Source organism: Aptenodytes patagonicus, unplaced genomic scaffold (assembly GCF_965638725.1).
Source record: "Aptenodytes patagonicus unplaced genomic scaffold, bAptPat1.pri.cur scaffold_312, whole genome shotgun sequence".
NCBI lineage: Eukaryota > Metazoa > Chordata > Aves > Sphenisciformes > Spheniscidae > Aptenodytes > Aptenodytes patagonicus.
Genome location: NW_027472231.1, coordinates 169 through 19,682, shown reverse-complemented (window position 1 = coordinate 19,682; position 19,514 = coordinate 169). Strand labels below are relative to the sequence as shown.

The 19,514-nt window shown below is 64.7% G+C and overlaps 1 protein-coding gene across 1 annotated transcript in view; it reads left to right on the top strand.

Moving 5' to 3' along the window:
• Positions 1 to 19,308, top strand: part of LOC143173810 (chromodomain-helicase-DNA-binding protein 3-like) — a gene marked incomplete at its 3' end in the record, with an annotated part of 54,542 nt that extends 35,234 nt beyond the window's left edge. Inside the window, 9 exon segments of the mRNA XM_076363956.1 lie at positions 962 to 1,135; positions 1,384 to 1,525; positions 2,935 to 3,066; positions 6,319 to 6,436; positions 7,174 to 7,298; positions 8,264 to 8,495; positions 12,420 to 12,586; positions 14,941 to 15,118; positions 19,243 to 19,308. Coding sequence (XP_076220071.1) covers positions 962 to 1,135; positions 1,384 to 1,525; positions 2,935 to 3,066; positions 6,319 to 6,436; positions 7,174 to 7,298; positions 8,264 to 8,495; positions 12,420 to 12,586; positions 14,941 to 15,118; positions 19,243 to 19,308 — 1,334 coding nt within the window.
• Between the last annotated feature and the right edge of the window lie 206 nt (positions 19,309 to 19,514).

Here is a 19,514-nt window from a genome sequence, read left to right as displayed (position 1 = left end):
GAGTCCCTCCATGTCACAACCGTCCCCGCATCCCCTCATGTCGTGGCTGTCCCCATGTCCCCGTGCCCCTTCACCCCACCATGTCATGGCTGTCCCCGTGTCCCTGCACCCCCCCACGTCACAGCCATCCCCACGTCCCTGTGTCCCTCCATGTCACGACTGTCCCCATATCCCCCCATGTGACAGCTGTCCCCGCGTCTCCCCACATCACAGCTGTCCCCACATCCCCCATCCCATGGCCATCCCCGTGTCTCTCCGTGTCACAACCGTCCCCGCATCCGCCACGTCATGGCTGTCCCCGTGTCCTTCCATGTCATGGCCATCCTTGCGTCCCCCTGTCCCCATGTCTCCCCATGTCATGGCTGTCCCCACATCCCTGTCCCCCCACATGTCATCGTTGTACCCACGTCTCCGTGTCCCTCCATGTCACGACTGTCCCCACGTCCCCCATCCCACGGCCATCACTGTGTCCCTCCATGTCACAACCGTCCCCGCATTCCCTCATATCCTGGCTGTCCCCATCTCCCCGTGCCCCTTCACCCCACCATGTCATGGCTGTCCCCATGTCCCCCTGTGTCATGGCCACCTCTGCGTCCCCATGTCTCCCCATGTCACAGCTCTCCCTGCATCCCTGTGTCCCCACCCCCCCCCACGTCACGGCTGTCCCCACGTCCCCGTGTCCCCCCATGTCACAACCGTCCCCACATCCCCCATCTCACGGCCATCCCTGCGTCCCCCCATGTCACAACCACGCCCATGCCCCCATGCCCCTGCGCCCCACCACGTCACGGCTGTCCCCACGTCCCCCCGTGTCATGGCCATCTCCATCTCCCCATACCCCTGCCATGTCATGGCTGTCCCCGCATCTCCTCATGTCACGGCCACCTACGTCCCCCGTCCCCGTGTCCCTGCGCCCCCCTCATGTCACGCTGTCCCGTGTCCCGTCCCCCCCCACCTCCAGCAACCTGGAGGGCTTCCTGGAGGAGTTTGCCGACATCTCCAAGGAGGACCAGATCAAGAAGCTCCACGACCTGCTGGGTCCCCACATGCTGCGGCGCCTCAAGGCCGACGTCTTCAAGAACATGCCGGCCAAGACCGAGCTCATCGTCCGCGTGGAGCTCAGCCCCATGCAGAAGTACGCCGGGCCCCCCGGGGAGGAGGGGAGGGGAGGCGCCCCGCCGCCTGGGTCCGTGGGAGAAGGGTGCACCCGGGGTCCGTGGGAGTCGGCGTTGGCGTGGAGCTCGTTGTTGCATGGAGCTCAGCCCCGTGCGGACGTACGCCGGGGTCCCTTGGGTGCTCGGGTCCCCCGGGACGCCTGGGTTCCCCGGGACGGGCGGGGAGGGGAGGCGCCCGGCCGCCTGGGTCCCACCGACCTCCCCGTAGGAAGTACTACAAGTACATCCTGACGCGCAACTTCGAGGCGTTGAACTCGCGGGGCGGAGGGAACCAGGTGTCGCTGCTCAACATCATGATGGACCTGAAGAAGTGCTGCAACCACCCCTACCTCTTCCCCGTCGCCGCCATGGTGGGGGCCGCGGGGACACCGGGGGGGCGGAGGGACGCGTGGGGGGACATGGGGACGTGGAGGGGTTGGAGGGATGTAGCGAGGATAGAGGGACGTGGGGTGGAGGGACGTGGTATGTGGGGACACGGTGGGACATGGGGACGCGGTGGGACATGGGGCCGCGGTGGGACATGTGGGCATGGAGGGGTTGGAGGAATGTGGAGGGGATGGAGGGTCGTGGGGTGGAGGGACATGGGGACGTGGAGGGGTTGGAGGGACGTGGGGCAGAGGGATGTGGGGGTGGAAGAACATGGAAGCATGGTGGGACGTGGCGGGGACATGGTAGGACATGGGGACACGGAGGGGTTGTAGGGATGTGGAGGGGATAGAGGGTCGTGGGGTGGAGGGACGCGGAGGGGACATGGGGACATGGTGGGGTTGGAGCGGGGGATAGAGGGACGTGGGGTGGAGGGACATGGGGACACGGAGGGGTTGTAGGGATGTGGAGGGGATAGAGGGACGTGGGGGACGTGGTGGGACGTGGGGACGTGGAGGGATATGAGGGACGTGGGACAAAGGGACATAGGGTGGAGGAACGTGGAGGAGACAGGAGGACGTGGTGGGGACATTGAGCGGTTGGAGAGACATGGAGGGGATAGAGGGATGTGGGGGGACATGGGGACGTGGAGGGGATAGAGGGACGTGGGTTGGAGGGACATGGGGGGACGTGGTGGGACATGGGGATGTGGAGGGGATAGAGGGACGTGGGTTGGAGGGACATGGGGGGACGTGGTGGGACATGGGGACGTGGAGGGGATAGAGGGACGTGGGTTGGAGGGACGTGGGGGGACGTGGTGGGACATGGGGACGTGGAGGGATATGAGGGATGTGGGACAAAGGGACATAGGGTGGAGGAACGTGGAGGAGACAGGAGGACGTGGTGGGGACATTGAGCAGTTGGAGAGACATGGAGGGGATAGAGGGATGTGGGGTGGAGGGACATTGTGGGACACGGGGACATGGAGCGGTTGGAAGGACATGGAGGGGATAGAGGGACATGGGGGGACATGGGGACGTGGAGGGGATAGAGGGACGTGGGTTGGAGGGACGTGGGGGGACGTGGTGGGACATGGGGACGTGGAGGGATATGAGGGACACGGGACAGGGGCATGGGGCGGAGGGATGCGGAGGGGACAGAGGGATGTGGGGTGGAGTGACACGGGGACACAAGGCGGAGGGACGCGGTGGGGACAGAGGCACATGGGGACAGAGGGACACGGGACACAGCGGGGACCCGGACTGGAGGCACATGGAGGGGACGCAGAGGAGACAGAGGGAGGTGGGCTGGGGGGCACAGAGGGGACGCGGGATGGAGGCTGGGGGACATTAGGGGACGCCGGGGCCCAACGAGGTGACGTCCCCGTCCCCAGGAGTCCCCGAAGCTGCCGAGCGGCGCCTACGAGGGGGGGGCCCTGATCAAGGCCTCGGGGAAGCTGCTGCTGCTGCAGAAGATGCTGCGGAAGCTGAAGGAGCAAAACCACCGGGTGCTCATCTTCTCCCAGGTGGGGCGGCCGGGACCCCCAGGGACCCTCCCGGGACCCCCACAGCACCCCCAGCCCCCCCCCAGGGCACCTACAGCCCCCCAGAGCTACCGGGTGCTCATCATCTCCCAGGTGGAGTGGACGGGACCCCCAGGGACCCCCCCAGGGTCACCCCTGGGACCCCCACAGCACCCACAGTCCACCCCCTCCCAGCACCCTCACCCTCCCCAGAGCCACCGGGTGCTCATCTTCTCCCAGGTGGAGGGGACCAGGACCCACCCCGGACCCCCCAGAGACACCCAGCCCCCAACCCCAGCACCCCTGGGTACTCCCAGTCTGACCGGTACCGGGTACCCCCAGCACCCCTGGGTGCTCCCAGTCTGACCAGTGCCCATCCCAGCACCCCTGGGTGCTCCCAGTCTAACCAGTGCCCATCCGAGCACCCCTGACTGCTCCCAGTCTGGCCGGTACCGGGTGCCCCCAGCACCCCTGGGTGCTCCCAGTCTAACCAGTGCCCATCCCAGCACCCCTGGGTGCTCCCAGTCTGACCGGTACTGGGTGCCCCCAGCACCCCTGGGTGCTCCCAGTCTGACCAGTGCCCATCCCAGCACCCCTGGGAGCTCCCAGTCTAACCAGTGCCCATCCCAGCACCCCTGGGTGCTCCCAGTCTAACCAGTGCCCATCCCAGCACCCCTGGGTGCTCCCAGTCTGACCGGTACCGGGTACCCCCAGCACCCCTGAGTGCTCCCAGTCTGACCAGTGCCCATCCCAGCACCCCTGGGTGCTCCCAGTCTGACCGGTACCGGGTACCCCCAGCACCCCTGGGTGCTCCCAGTCCCAGTGCCCATCCCAGCACCCCTGGGTGCTCCCAGTCTGACTGGTACTGGGTACCCCCAGCACCCCTGGGTGCTCCCAGTCCCAGTGCCCATCCCAGCACCCCTGGGTGCTCCCAGTCTGACCAGTACCGGGTACCCCCAGCACCCCTGGGTGCTCCCAGTCCCAGTGCCCATGCCAGCACCCCTGGGTGCTCCCAGTCTGACGGGTACCGGGTACCCCCAGCACCCCTGGGTGCTCCCAGTCCCAGTGCCCATGCCAGCACCCCTGGGTGCTCCCAGTCTGACGGGTACCGGCTACCCCCAGCACCCCTGGGAGCTCCCAGTCTGACCAGTGCCCATCCCAGCACCCCTGGGTGCTCCCAGTCTGACCGGTACCGGGTGCCCCCAGCACCCCTGGGTGCTCCCAGTCTAACCAGTGCCCATCCCAGCACCCCTGACTGCTCCCAGTCTGACCGGTACCGGGTGCCCCCAGCACCCCTGGGTGCTCCCAGTCTAACCAGTGCCCATCCCAGCACCCCTGACTGCTCCCAGTCTGACCAGTACCGGGTACCCCCAGCACCCCTGGGTGCTCCCAGTCTGACCGGTACCGGGTGCCCCCAGCACCCCTGGGTGCTCCCAGTCTGACCGGTACCGGGTACCCCCAGCACCCCTGGGAGCTCCCAGTCTGACCGTTACCGGGTGCCCCCAGCACCCCTGGGTGCTCCCAGTCTAACCAGTGCCCATCCCAGCACCCCTGGGTGCTCCCAGTCTGACCAGTACCTGGTACCCCCAGCACCCCTGGGTGCTCCCAGTCTAACCAGTGCCCATCCCAGCACCCCTGGGTGCTCCCAGTCTGACCAGTACCGGGTACCCCCAGCACCCCTGGGTGCTCCCAGTCTAACCAGTGCCCATGCCAGCACCCCTGGGTGCTCCCAGTCTGACGGGCACCGGGTACCCCCAGCACCCCTGGGTGCTCCCAGTCCCAGTGCCCATGCCAGCACCCCTGGGTGCTCCCAGTCTGACCAGTACCGGGTACCCCCAGCACCCCTGGGTGCTCCCAGTCCCAGTGCCCATGCCAGCACCCCTGGGTGCTCCCAGTCTGACGGGTACCGGGTACCCCCAGCACCCCTGGGAGCTCCCAGTCTGACCAGTGCCCATCCCAGCACCCCTGGGTGCTCCCAGTCTGGCCAGTGCCCATCCCAGCACCCCTGACTGCTCCCAGTCTGGCCGGTACTGGGTGCCCCCAGCACCCCTGGGTGCTCCCAGTCTAACCAGTGCCCATCCCAGCACCCCTGACTGCTCCCAGTCTGACCGTACCGGGTGCCCCCAGCACCCCTGGGTGCTCCCAGTCTGACCAGTGCCCATCCCAGCACCCCTGGGAGCTCCCAGTCTAACCAGTGCCCATCCGAGCACCCCTGACTGCTCCCAGTCTGGCCGGTACCGGGTGCCCCCAGCACCCCTGGGTGCTCCCAGTCTGACCAGTGCCCATCCCAGCACCCCTGGGTGCTCCCAGTCTGACCGGTACCGGGTGCCCCCAGCACCCCTGGGTGCTCCCAGTCTGACCAGTGCCCATCCCAGCACCCCTGGGAGCTCCCAGTCTGACCGGTACCGGGTACCCCCAGCACCCCTGGGAGCTCCCAGTCTGACCGTTACCGGGTGCCCCCAGCACCCCTGGGTGCTCCCAGTCTGACCAGTACCGGGTACCCCCAGCACCCCTGGGTGCTCCCAGTCTAACCAGTGCCCATCCCAGCACCCCTGACTGCTCCCAGTCTGACCGTACCGGGTGCCCCCAGCACCCCTGGGTGCTCCCAGTCTGACCAGTGCCCATCCCAGCACCCCTGGGAGCTCCCAGTCTAACCAGTGCCCATCCGAGCACCCCTGACTGCTCCCAGTCTGGCCGGTACCGGGTGCCCCCAGCACCCCTGGGTGCTCCCAGTCTGACCAGTGCCCATCCCAGCACCCCTGGGTGCTCCCAGTCTGACCGGTACCGGGTGCCCCCAGCACCCCTGGGTGCTCCCAGTCTGACCAGTGCCCATCCCAGCACCCCTGGGAGCTCCCAGTCTGACCGGTACCGGGTACCCCCAGCACCCCTGGGAGCTCCCAGTCTGACCGTTACCGGGTGCCCCCAGCACCCCTGGGTGCTCCCAGTCTGACCAGTGCCCATCCCAGCACCCCTGACTGCTCCCAGTCTGATCGGTACCGGGTGCCCCCAGCACCCCTGGGTGCTCCCAGTCTGACCAGTGCCCATCCCAGCACCCCTGGGAGCTCCCAGTCTAACCAGTGCCCATCCCAGCACCCCTGGGTGCTATCAGTCTGACCAGTACCGGGTACCCCCAGCACCCCTGGGTGCTCCCAGTCTAACCAGTGCCCATCCCAGCACCCCTGGGTGCTCCCAGTCTGACGGGCACCGGGTACCCCCAGCACCCCTGGGTGCTCCCAGTCTAACCAGTGCCCGCAGATGACGAAGATGCTGGACCTGCTGGAGGATTTCCTGGACTACGAGGGCTACAAGTACGAGCGCATCGACGGGGGCATCACGGGGGCCCTGCGCCAGGAGGCCATCGACCGCTTCAACGGTAGGACCCCGGTGTCCGGGGGCACCCAGGCGGTCAGGGGGGACCCAGGCATTTGGCGGGGGGACCCCAGGCGTGCGGGGGTGGGGGAGACGCAGGCGTCTGGGGGCACCCAGGTTTCCGGAGGGGACCCAGGTGGTCAGGGGGACCGAGGTGTTGGGGACACCCAGGTGGTCTGGGGGACTCAGGGGGTCGGGAGGACCCAGGAGTCTGGGGAGGGACCCAGGTGTTCAGGGGGGACCCAGGTGTTTGGGGGGGACACCCAGGTGTTTGGGGGGGGACCCCCAGGTCTCCAGGGGGACCCAAGTGTCCTGGGGCCCCAGGAGTTCAGGGGGCACCCAGTTGTCTGGGGGGGACCCAAGTGTCCTGGGCACCCAGGAGTCAAGGGGGGGGACTCAGGTGTCCAGGGCCTGCACCCCTCCCAAGGCGGGGGGGGGGTGGTGGGGGGTGACACCCCTCAGGGTGCTTTGGGAGGGGGCAATTTCCCTGGGTGCAGCAACACTGGGGGGGGGGGATAAGATAGGGGGGTTTGGGGGGTCCGAGTCGGGGCAGCCGTCCCCCCTGATGCCAGGGGGCAGTGCCAGGGGATTTGGGGGGGCAGCACCGGGGAACTGGGGGGGCCGCGGGTTTGGGGGGGCCATCCCCCCAAGCTGATGTTGAGGGGGGCAGTGCCCGGGGGGGGTTTGGAGGGTCCTGGTTTTGGGGGGGGCCGGCCCCCCCCGCTGACGCCGGGGGGGCAGCGCCGGGGGCGCAGCAGTTCTGCTTCCTGCTGTCGACGCGGGCCGGGGGCCTCGGCATCAACCTGGCCACCGCCGACACCGTCGTCATCTTCGACTCCGACTGGAACCCCCACAACGACATCCAGGTCTGTCACCCCCGCACCCTGTCACCCGTTCAGCATCACCCACCCGGCACCATGTCACCTGCCCGGCATCACCTGCCTGGCACCCTGCCGCCCGCCCGGCCTCACCCGCCCCGCACCCTGTCACCTGTCTGGCGTCACCCATCTGGCACCCTGTTACCCACCTGGCATCACCCAGCTCGGCACCCTGTCACCCACCCGGCATCACCCACCCCAACACCCTGTCACCCACCCGATGTCAGCTGCTCGGCACCCTGTCACCCGCTCTGCATCACTCACCCGGCACCCTATCACTCGCCCGGCACCCTGGCACCCGTCCGGCACCACATCACCCACCCCAGCACCCTATCAACCACTCGGCGTCACCCGCCTGTCATCCTGTCACTCGCCCAGCACCCTGGCACCCACCCAGTGTCACCCACCTGGCACCCTGGCACCCCCCTTGGCACCCTGGCACCCACCCGGTGTCACCCACCCCGCGCCCTGTCACTTGCCCGGCATCTCCCACCCGGCACCCTGTCACCCACCCTGTCACCCATCCTGACACCCCGTCCCCAACCCTCGCCCCATTTCTCCCGCCCTGTCCCTGTGTTCCCCACTGTGTCCCTGTCCCCCATGGTCCCCACCACTGCATCCCTGCTCCGGCGCGTCCCCCACCACCATGTCCCCGCTCTGACGGGTCCCCCACCCTGTCCCCCACCACCGTGTCCCTGCTCTGATGGGTCCCCCACCCTGTCCCCCACCACCCTGTCCCTGCTCTGTCATGTCCCCCATGGCCTTGGCCCTGCTCTGACGCGTCCCCCACCACGTCTCCCACCGCCGTGTCCCTGCTCCGATGTCCCCCTCGCCGTGTCCCTCACCACAACGTCCCTACTGACGTCCCCCCACCCTGTCCCCCACCACCACTTCCCTGCCCTGACGTGTCCCCCACCTCCACATCCCTGCTGACGCGTCCCTTGTCCCCACAGGCCTTCAGCCGGGCGCACCGCATCGGCCAGGCCAACAAGGTGATGATCTACCGGTTTGTCACACGCGCGTCGGTGGAGGAACGCATCACGCAGGTGGCCAAGCGCAAGATGATGCTGACGCACTTGGTAGTGCGCCCGGGGCTGGGCTCCAAGGCCGGCTCCATGTCCAAGCAGGAGCTTGATGACATCCTCAAGTTCGGCACTGAGGAGCTCTTCAAGGATGAGAATGAGGGTCAGCGCCCGACGGGGTTGGGGATGGGTGGGGCAGGGTGTGCCGGGCTTTGGGGGGGACGTGGGAGGTGGTGGTGGGACGTGGGAGGTGGTGGTGGGACGTGGTGTGACATGGGAGGTGGTGGTGGGACGTGGTGGGACATGGGAGGTGGTGGTGGGACGTGGGAGGTGGTGGTGGGACGTGGTGGGACATGGGAGGTGGTGGTGGGACGTGGTGGGCTGTGGGAGGACCTGGGAGCCCATGGTGGGCTGTGACTGGGCCCGCAAAGCCATGATGAGATGTGCAGCGTCATGATGGCGCCGTGATGGGTCACTCAAAGCCGTGATGGGATGTGCAAGGTCACGATGGCTCCATGATGGGTCGTGCAGAGCCGAGGTGGGATGTGCAAGGTGATGACAGGTCATGCGAAGCTACGGTGGGATGTTTGAGGTCGTGATGGGATGTGTGAGGTCATGGCAGGACGTGCGGGGCCATGACAGGACGTGGCAGGCCATGAAACGTTATGAAAACCTATGATGGAACGTGCAAGGTCGTGATGAGGTCACGATGGGACACGTGAGGCCAGGGCGGGATGCGTGAGGCCATGGTGGGACGTGCGAGGCCATGGTGGGACACACGAGGTCGTGATGGGGCTGTGACAGGTCACGAAAAGCCATGATAGGACATGCGAGAACATGATAGTGCCACGATGGGGCCCGTGAGGCTGTGGTGGGACGTGGGGGGCCGGGATGGAACACGTGAGGCCGTGATGGGACACGTGAGGCTATGACAGAAGCTGTGAGGCCATGATGCGAGAGGCTGTGACAGGGCTGCGATGGGACACCTGAGATGGCGAAGAGGTGTGTGAGGCTGTGCCGTGCAGTACCAGGCTGGGACAGTCCATGTCAGTGTGCGTCGGGCCATTCTGGGCCATGCCGGGCCACGTCAGGCTATGCCGGACCGTGTCGGGCTGTGTTGGGTTGTGCCAGGCCATGCCGGTCCATGTTGGGGCATGCCAGGCTGTGTTGGGCCGTGTTGGATCATATCGGGCCGTGTTGGACCATATTTGGCCAGGTTGGACCGTGTTGGACCACCATATTGGACTGTGTTGGTCCATGTCGGGCTGTGTTGGGCCGTGTCGGACCATATCGGGCTGTGTCAGGCCATGTCAGGCCGTGTTGGGCTGTGTTGGGCCGTGCTGGACCATATTTGGCCAGGTTGGACCATGTTGGACCACCATATTGGACTGTGTTGGTCCATGTTGGGCCATGTTGGGCTGTGTCGGGCCATATCGGGCTGTGCTGGACCACGTCAGGCCGTGTTGGGCCGTGTCAGGCTGTGTTGGGCCATGTCAGGCCGTGTTGGGCTGTATTGGGCCGTGCTGGACCATATTTGGCCAGGTTGGACCATGTTGGACCATGTTGGACCACCATATTGGACTGTGTCGGGCCATGTCGGGCCGTGTTGGGCTGTGTCAGGCCATGCTGGGCTGTGTTGGGCCATGTCAGGCCGTGTCGGGCCATGCTGGGCCATGTTGGGCCATGTCAGGCCATGTTGAGCCGCGTTGGGCTGTGCTGGACCATGTTGGGCCATGCTGGGCTGTGTTGGGCCATGTTGGACCACGTGAGGTTGTGTTGGGCTGTGTTGGACCATATTGGGCCACATTGGACCATATCGGGCCATTGTTGGACCATGTTGGACTGTGTTGGGCTATGTTAGGCCGTGTTGGGCCGTGTCAGGCTGTGTCGGGCCATGTCAGGCTGTGTCAGGCTGTGTTGGGCCATGTTGGACCATGTGGGACCATGTTGGGCCATGCTGGAATCTGTTGGGCCATGTCAGGCCATGTTGAGCCATGCTGGGCCATGTTGGGCCGTGTCAGGCCGTGTTTGGCTGTGCTGGACCATGTTGGGCCATGCTGGGCTGTGTGGGGCCATGTTGGAGCATGTGGGACCGTGTTGGGCCATGTCAGGCTGTGTCGGGCCATGTTGGGCCATGTCAGGCTGTGTTGGGCCATGTTGGACCATGTGGGACCATGTTGGGCCATGCTGGACTCTGTTGGGCCGTGTCAGGCCGTGTTGGGCCGTGCTGGACCATGTCGGGCCACGCTGGGCCGTACTAGGTCATGTCAGGCCGCGTTGGGCCGTGTCAGGCTGTGTCGGGCCATGTCAGGCCGCGTTGGGCTGTGTTGGGCCGTGCTGGACCATATTTGGCCAGGTTGGACCATGTTGGACCACCATATTGGACTGTGTCGGGCCGTGTCGGGCCATGTTGGGCCGTGTCAGGCTGTGCTGGGCTGTGTTGGGCTGTGTCAGGCCGTGTCAGGCCGTGTCGGGCTGTGTCGGGCCATGTTGGGCCGTGTCAGGCCGTGTTGGGCCATGCTGGGCCATGTTGGGCCACGTGAGGCTGTGTTGGGCTGTGCTAGACCATGTTGGGCCATGCTGGGCTGTGTGGAGCCATGTTGGAGCATGTAGGACTGTGTTGGGCCGTGTCAGGCTGTGTTGGGCCATGTTGGAGCATGTGGGACCGTGTTGGGCCATGTTGGACTCTGTTGGGCCGTGTCAGGCCGTGTTGGGCTGTGCTGGACCATGTTGGGCCACGCTGGGCCGTACTAGGTCATGTCAGGCCGCGTTGGGCCGTGTCAGGCTGTGTCGGGCCATGTCAGGCCGCGTTGGGCTGTGTTGGGCCGTGCTGGACCATATTTGGCCAGGTTGGACCATGTTGGACCACCATATTGGACTGTGTTGGGCCATGTTGGGCCGTGTCAGGCTGTGCTGGGCTGTGTTGGGCCGTGTCAGGCCGTGTCAGGCCATGTTGGGCTGTGTCAGGCCGTGTTGGGCCATGCTGGGCCATGTTGGGCCACGTGAGGCTGTGTTGGGCTGTGCTGGACCATGTTGGGCCATGCTGGGCTGTGTGGGGCCATGTTGGAGCATGTAGGACTGTGTTGGGCCGTGTCAGGCTGTGTTGGGCCATGTTGGAGCATGTGGGACCGTGTTGGGCCATGTTGGACTCTGTTGGGCCGTGTCAGGCCATGTTGGGTTGTGCTGGACCACGTTGGGCCATGCTGGGCTGTGTGGGGCCATGTTGGAGCATGTGGGACCGTGTTGGGCCATGTCAGGCCATGTCAGGCTGTGTTGGGCCATGTTGGACTCTGTTGGGCCGTGTCAGGCCGTGTTGGGCTGTGCTGGACCACGTTGGGCCATGCTGGGCTGTGTGGGGCCATGTTGGAGCATGTGGGACCGTGTTGGGCCATGTCAGGCCATGTCAGGCTGTGTTGGGCCATGTTGGACTCTGTTGGGCCGTGTCAGGCTGTGTTGGGCCATGTTGGAGCATGTGGGACCGTGTTGGGCCATGTTGGACTCTCTTGGGCCGTGTCAGGCCGTGTTGGGTTGTGCTGGACCACGTTGGGCCATGCTGGGCTGTGTGGGGCCATGTTGGAGCATGTGGGACCGTGTTGGGCCATGTCAGGCCATGTCAGGCTGTGTTGGGCCATGTTGGACTCTGTTGGGCCGTGTCAGGCCGTGTTGGGCTGTGCTGGACCACGTTGGGCCATGCTGGGCTGTGTGGGGCCATGTTGGAGCATGTGGGACCGTGTTGGGCCATGTCAGGCCATGTCAGGCTGTGTTGGGCCATGTTGGACTCTGTTGGGCCGTGTCAGGCCGTGTTGGGCTGTGCTGGACCACGTTGGGCCATGCTGGGCTGTGTGGGGCCATGTTGGAGCATGCGGGACCATGTTGGACTCTGTTGGGCCATGTCAGGCCGCGTTGGGCCATGCTGGGCCGTGTTGAGCCGTGTTGGGCCGTGCTGGACCATGTCGGGCGGCGCTGGGCCGTACTGGGTCATGTCAGGCCGCGTTGGGCCGTGTTGGAGGGTGCCAAGGCCATGTTGAGCCGTGCCAGGCCCTGCCGGACCGAGTCAGGCCGTGTCAGCAGCGTGTCGCCGGCGCAGGGGAGAACAAGGAGGAGGACAGTAGCGTCATCCACTACGACAACGAGGCCATCGCCCGGCTGCTCGACCGCAACCAGGATGCCACCGACGATGCCGACGTGCAGAACATGAACGAGTACCTCAGCTCCTTCAAGGTGGCCCAGTACGTCGTGCGTGAGGAGGACAAGGTGCGCCTGGGGGATGGGGACACGGGGACAAGAGATCGGATGTGAAGGGGGGGACGATGGGGACGCTGGAGATGGTGGAGGTGGGGACGCTGGAGATGGTGGAGGTGGGGACGCTGGAGATGGTGGAGGTGGAGATGACGGGGACGATGAGGATGGGGACAATGGGGATGGTGGAGATGGGGACGATGGGGATGGTGGAGGTGGAGATGATGGGGACGATGAGGATGGGGACAATGGGGATGGGGACGATGGGGACGATGGGGATGGGGATGGTGGAGATGGGGACGATGGGGATGGTGGAGGTGGGGACGTTGGAGATGATGGAGATGGAGATGATGGGGACGATGAGGATGGGGACAATGGGGATGATGGAGATGGTGGGGACGCTGGAGATGGTGAAGGTGGAGATGATGGGGACGATGAGGATGGTGACGATGGGGATGGTGGAGGTGGGGACGCTGGAGATGGTGGAGGTGGAGATGATGGGGACGATGGGGATGGGGATGGTGGAGATGGGGACGATGGGGATGGTGGAGGTGGGGACGTTGGAGATGATGGAGATGGAGATGATGGGGACGATGAGGATGGGGACAATGGGGATGATGGAGATGGTGGGGACGATGGAGATGGTGAAGGTGGAGATGATGGGGACGATGAGGATGGTGACGATGGGGATGGTGGAGGTGGGGACGCTGGAGATGGTGGAGGTGGAGATGATGGGGATGATGGGGATGGGGACGATGGGGATGGTGGAGATGGGGATGATGGGGATGGTGGAGGTGGAGATGATGGGGACGATGAGGATGGGGACGATGGGGATGGGGACGATGAGGATGATGGACGTGGGGACAATGGAGATGGTGGAGGTGGGGACGCTGGAGATGATGGAGATGATGGGAACGATGAGGATGGGGACAGTGGGGATGGTGGAGATGGTGGGGGCAATGGGGATGATGGGGATGATGGAGATGGAGATGATGGGGATGATGAGGATGGGGACAATGGGGATGATGGAGATGGTGGGGACAATGGAGATGGTGGAGGTGGAGATGATGGGGACGATGAGGATGGGGACAATGGGGACGATGGAGATGGTGGGGACGATGGAGATGGTGGAGGTGGGGACAATGGAGATGACGGAGGTGGAGATGATGGGAACGATGAGGATGGGGACAATGGGGATGGTGGAGATGGAGGTGGGGACAATGGGGATGATGGAGACAGATGACGGGGAAGATGGGGACAATGGGGACAATGGAGATGGGGGTGATGGAGAAGGGGACGGTGGGGATGGGGGTGATGGGGATGATGAAGACGGGGGTGATGGGGATGATGAAGACAGTGGAGATGGGGGGGACGGAGGTGGGGAGGATGGAGATGATGGGGATGGTGGAGACAATGGGACTGGGGATGATTGAGAGGGAGACAGATGGTGAAGGCAGCGGGCATGTGAGCGATGGAGATGGGGGCATTGGAGATGATGGGAATGACGGAGCCATGGAGAAGGGGACAGTGGGGATGATGGAGGTGGGAACGATGGGAACGATGGAGACGGGGATGATGAGGACAGTGGAGGTGGAGAGGATAGGGAGATCAAGATGATGGAGAGGAGGAGGATGGAGATGACGATGGGGATGATGCAAACAATGGAGATAGGGACGATGGTGGTGGGAATGATGGAGATGATGGGGACAATGGAGATGGAGGTGATGGGGATGATGGAGATGAGTATGATGGAGGTGGAGATGGGGATGATGAGGACGATGAGGATGACGGGGATGATGGAGGTGATGGGGATGATGGAGGAGGGGATGGGGAAGATGAGGATGGTGTAGGTGATGGAGGTGATGGGGATGATGGAGGTGGAGGTGATGGGGATGGTGGAGGGGATGGAGGGGATGGAGGGGATGGGGATGATGGAGGTGGAGGTGATGGAGATGGGGATGATGGAGGTGATGGAGGTGATGGGGATGATGGAGGTGGAGGTGATGGAGATGGGGATGATGGGGATGATGAGGAGGTGATGGAGAGGGGAGGGATGGAGGTGGGGATGATGGAGGTGGAGGTGATGGAGATGGGGATGATGGAGGTGATGGAGGTGATGGGGATGATGGTGGTGGAGGTGGGGTGATGGAGATGGGGATGGTGGGAGACGATGGGGATGGGGGACGAGGGGTGACGGTGGTGGGGACGATGGGGGATGGTGCAGGTGGAGCTGATGGAGCTGGGGACAGCGGAAACGATGGAGCTGGGGATGCTGGAGCCGGCGATGACGGACCTGGTGGTGGCAACCTCAGGCCGATGGGGTTTCAGCGGGTGCCCTGGGTGGCCGCTGACGGTGCGTGTGCCGGCAGATCGAGGAGATCGAGCGGGAGATCATCAAGCAGGAGGAGAACGTCGACCCCGACTACTGGGAGAAGCTGCTGCGGCACCACTACGAGCAGCAGCAGGAGGACCTGGCGCGCAACCTGGGCAAGGGCAAGCGGGTGCGCAAGCAGGTCAACTACAACGATGCCGCCCAGGAGGACCAAGGTGGGCGCTGGGAGGCACTGGGAGGCACTGGGAGGCACTGGGAAGGCACTGGGAGGCACTGGGAGGCACTGGGAAGGCACTGGGAGGGTGCTGGAAGACACTGGGAGTTACTGGGAAGGGTTCTGCTGCGCTGGGCACCCTTGCCCAGGAGAAGTGAGGTGGGTACAGGGCAGCTGGGGCACTGGGAGGCACTGGTAAGGGACTGGGAGGCACTGGTGAGGGACTGGGACGCACTGGTAAGGGACTGGGACACACTGGTAAGGGACTGGGATGCACTGGTAAGGACTGGGAGGCACTGGTGAGGGACTGGGACGCACTGGTAAGGGACTGGGACACACTGGTAAGGGACTGGGAGGCACTGGTAAGGGACTGGGATGCACTGGTAAGGGACTGGGACGCACTGGTAAGGGACTGGGAGGCACTGGTAAGGGACTGGGAGGCACTGGTGAGGGACTGGGACGCACTGGTAAGGGACTGGGACACACTGGTAAGGGACTGGGAGGCACTGGTAAGGGACTGGGACGCACTGGTAAGGGACTGGGAGGCACTGGTAAGGGACTGGGAGGCACTGGTAAGACACTGGGAGGCACTGGTAAGGGACTGGGAGGCACTGGTAAGGGACTGGGAGGTACTGGTAAGGCACTGGGAGGCACTGGTAAGGGACTGGGACGCACTGGTAAGGGACTGGGAGGCACTGGTAAGGCACTGGGACGCACTGGTAAGGGACTGGGAGGTACTGGTAAGGGACTGGGAGGCACTGGTAAGGCACTGGGAGGCACTGGTAAGGGACTGGGAGGTACTGGTAAGGGACTGGGAGGCACTGGTAAGGCACTGGGAGGCACTGGTAAGGGACTAGGACGCACTGGTGAGGGACTGGGAGGCACTGGTAAGGGACTGGGAGGCACTGGTAAGGGACTGGGACGCACTGGTGAGGGACTGGGAGGCACTGGGAGGATACTGGGATGGACTGGGAGGCGCTGGGGGGAGCCCCGGTGCCCTGGGCACCCGCACCCAGGAGGACCGAGGTGGGGTACAGGGCAACTGGGAGCACTGGGAGGTACTGGGACGTTCCTCAGGGGCACTGGGAGTTACTGGGAGGGCACTGGGGACAGACTGGGAGTTACTGGGAGGGCACTGGGAGTTAACTGGGAGGGCACTGGGACAGACTGGGAGTTACTGGGAGGGCACTGGGAGTTAACTGGGGTACTGGGACAGACTGGGAGGCACTGGGACAGATTGGGAGTCACTGGGAGTTACTGGGAGGGCACTGGGACAGACTGGGAGTTACTGGGAGGGCACTGGGACAGACTGGGAGGGCACTGGGACAGACTGGGAGTTACTGGGAGGGCACTGGGACAGACTGGGAGGGCACTGTGACAGACTGGGAGTTACTGGGAGGGCACTGGGACAGACTGGGAGGCACTGGGAGGGCACTGGGAGTTACTGGGAGGGCACTGGGACAGACTGGGAGTTACTGGGAGGGCACTGGGAGTTAACTGGGAGGGCACTGGGACAGACTGGGAGTTACTGGGAGGGCACTGGGAGTTAACTGGGGTACTGGGACAGACTGGGAGGCACTGGGACAGATTGGGAGTCACTGGGAGTTACTGGGAGGGCACTGGGACAGACTGGGAGTTACTGGGAGGGCACTGGGACAGACTGGGAGGGCACTGGACAGACTGGGAGTTACTGGGAGGGCACTGGGACAGACTGGGAGGGCACTGTGACAGACTGGGAGTTACTGGGAGGGCACTGGGACAGACTGGGAGGCACTGGGAGGGCACTGGGAGTTACTGGGAGGGCACTGGGACAGACTGGGAGGGCACTGGGACAGACTGGGAGTTACTGGGAGGGCACTGGGAGGCACTGGGAGTTACTGGGAGGGCTCCGGGCTCGCCTCTCCCACACCCGGGGGGGCGGATTTGGGGTACCAGGGGGTACAGGGGTATTGGGGGGGCAGGCGGTATTGGGGGGTACAGGGTATTAGGGGGCAGGGGGGTGTTTTTAGGGGGGGCAGGGGGGTGTTTTGGGGGTACCTGGAGGTGCAGGGGGTAGTTGGGGGTACAGGGATACAGGGGGTATCGGGGGTACCTTGGGGGGTGCAGGGGATATTTGGGGGGGGGGGGGGGGGGGGTTGGGGGGTACCGGGGTATAGGGATATTTTGGGGGGTACAGGGGGTGTCTGGGGATATGGGGTGTTTGGGGTACGGCTGTACCTGGGGGTACGGTCGTGCCAGGGGGTAGGGGTATTTGGGGGGTACGGGGGGGTGTTTGGGGTACGGCTGTACCTGGGGGTACAGGGTGTTTGGGGGTACAGGGTGTTTGGGGTGGGGGGGGTCTTTTGGGGGGTACAGGGGTTATTTGAGGGGTATTTGGGGTACGGCTGTACCTGGGGGTATGGGGTACGGCGTATTTGGGGGGTACGGGGGTTCTTTGGGGGGTACAGGGGTTATTTGGGGGTACAGGGGTTCTTTGGGGGGTACAGGGGGTGTTTGGGGGTACAGGGGTGTTTGGGGTGCGGTGGTACCCGGGGGGACGGGGTTATTTGGGGTACAGGGGTTCTTGGGGGGTACAGGGGTTATTTGGGGGTACAGGGGTTCTTTGGGGGGTACAGGGGGTGTTTGGGGGTACAGGGGTGTTTGGGGTGCGGTGGTACCCGGGGGGACAGGGGTTATTTGGGGTACAGGGGTTCTTTGGGGGGGTACAGGGGGTGTTTGGGGGTACAGGGGTGTTTGGAGTGCGGTGGCACCCAGGGGGACAGGGGTTATTTGGGGGTACAGGGGTTCTTTGGGGGGTACAGGGGTTATTTGGGGGTACAGGGGTTCTTTGGGGGTACAGGGGGTGTTTGGGGGTACAGGGGTGTTTGGGGTGCGGTGGTACCCGGGGGGACAGGGGTTATTTGGGGTACAGGGGTTCTTTGGGGGTACAGGGGTTCTTTGGGGGGTACAGGGGGTGTTTGGGGGTACAGGGGTGTTTGGGGTGCGGTGGTACCCAGGGGGACAGGGGTTATTTGGGGTACAGGGGTTCTTTGGGGGGTACAGGGGGTGTTTGGGGGCACAGGGGTGTTGGGGTGCGGTGGCACCCAGGGGGACAGGGGTTATTTGGGGGTACAGTGCTTCTTTGGGGGGTACAGGGGGTGTTTGGGGGTACAGGGGTGTTTGGAGTGCGGTGGCACCCAGGGGACAGGGGTTATTTGGGGGTACAGCGGTTCTTTGGGGGGTACAGGGGGTGTTTGGGGGTACAGGGGTGTTTGGAGTGCGGTGGCACCCAGGGGGACAGGGGTTATTTGGGGGTACAGGGGTTCTTTGGGGGGTACAGGGGATATTTGGGGGTACAGGGGTTCTTTGGAGGTATAGGGGTTCTTGAGGGGGTACCGGGGGTATTTGGGGGTACAGGGTATTTGGGGGGGCAGGGGGTTCTTTGGGGGTGTGTGGGGGGTTGGGGAGTGTGAGGGGTTATTTGGGGGGTGCAGTGGTTCTTGGGGTGCAGGGGGGTTTTGGGGGTATTTGGGGGTGCAGGGGGGGGTTGGGGAGTGTGAGGGGTTATTTGGGGGGTGCAGGGGGGGTTTGGGGGTGCAGGGGGTGTCTTGGTGCAGGGGGGTGTTTGGGGGGTATTTGGGGGTGCAGGGGGGGGGTTGGGGGTGCAGGGGGTGTCTTGGGGGTGCAGGGGGGTGTTTGGGGGGTATTTGGGGGTGCAGGGGGGGTTGGGGGTGCAGGGGGTGTCTTGGGGGTGCAGGGGGGTGTTTGGGGGGTATTTGGGGGTGCAGGGGGGGTTTGGGGGTGCAGGGGGTGTCTTGGGGGTGCAGGGGGGTGTTTGGGGGGTATTTGGGGGTGCAGGGGGGTATTTGGGGTGCAGGAGGTGTTTGGGGGTGCAGGGGGGTGTTTGGGGGGTATTTGGGGGTGCAGGGGAGGGTTTGGGGGTGCAGGGGGTGTCTTGGGGGTGCAGGGGGGGTTGGGGGGGTATTTGGGGGTGCAGGGGGTGTCTTGGGGGTGCAGGGGGGGTTTCGGGGGGTATTTGGGGGTGCAGGAGGTGTTTGGGGGTGCAGGGGGGTGTTTGGGGGGGTATTTGGGGGTGCAGGGGGTGTTGGGGGTGCGGGGGGACGCGGGTGCTGACGGTGCCCCCAGACAACCAGTCCGAGTACTCGGTGGGCTCCGAGGAGGAGGACGAGGACTTCGACGAGCGGCCGGAGGGTGAGCGTCCCCGCGTCCCCTGTGTCCCCTCTGTGTGTCCCTGTGTCTCCCCGAGTCCCCCCCGTGTCCCCTCTGTCTCCCCGAGTCCCCTCGAGTCCCCCCATGTCCCCTCTGTGTCCCTGTGTGTTCCCAAGTCCCCGTGTCCCCTCTGTGTGTCCCCGAGTCCTCGTGTCCCCTTTGTGTCCCCGAGTCCCCCCGTGTCCCCT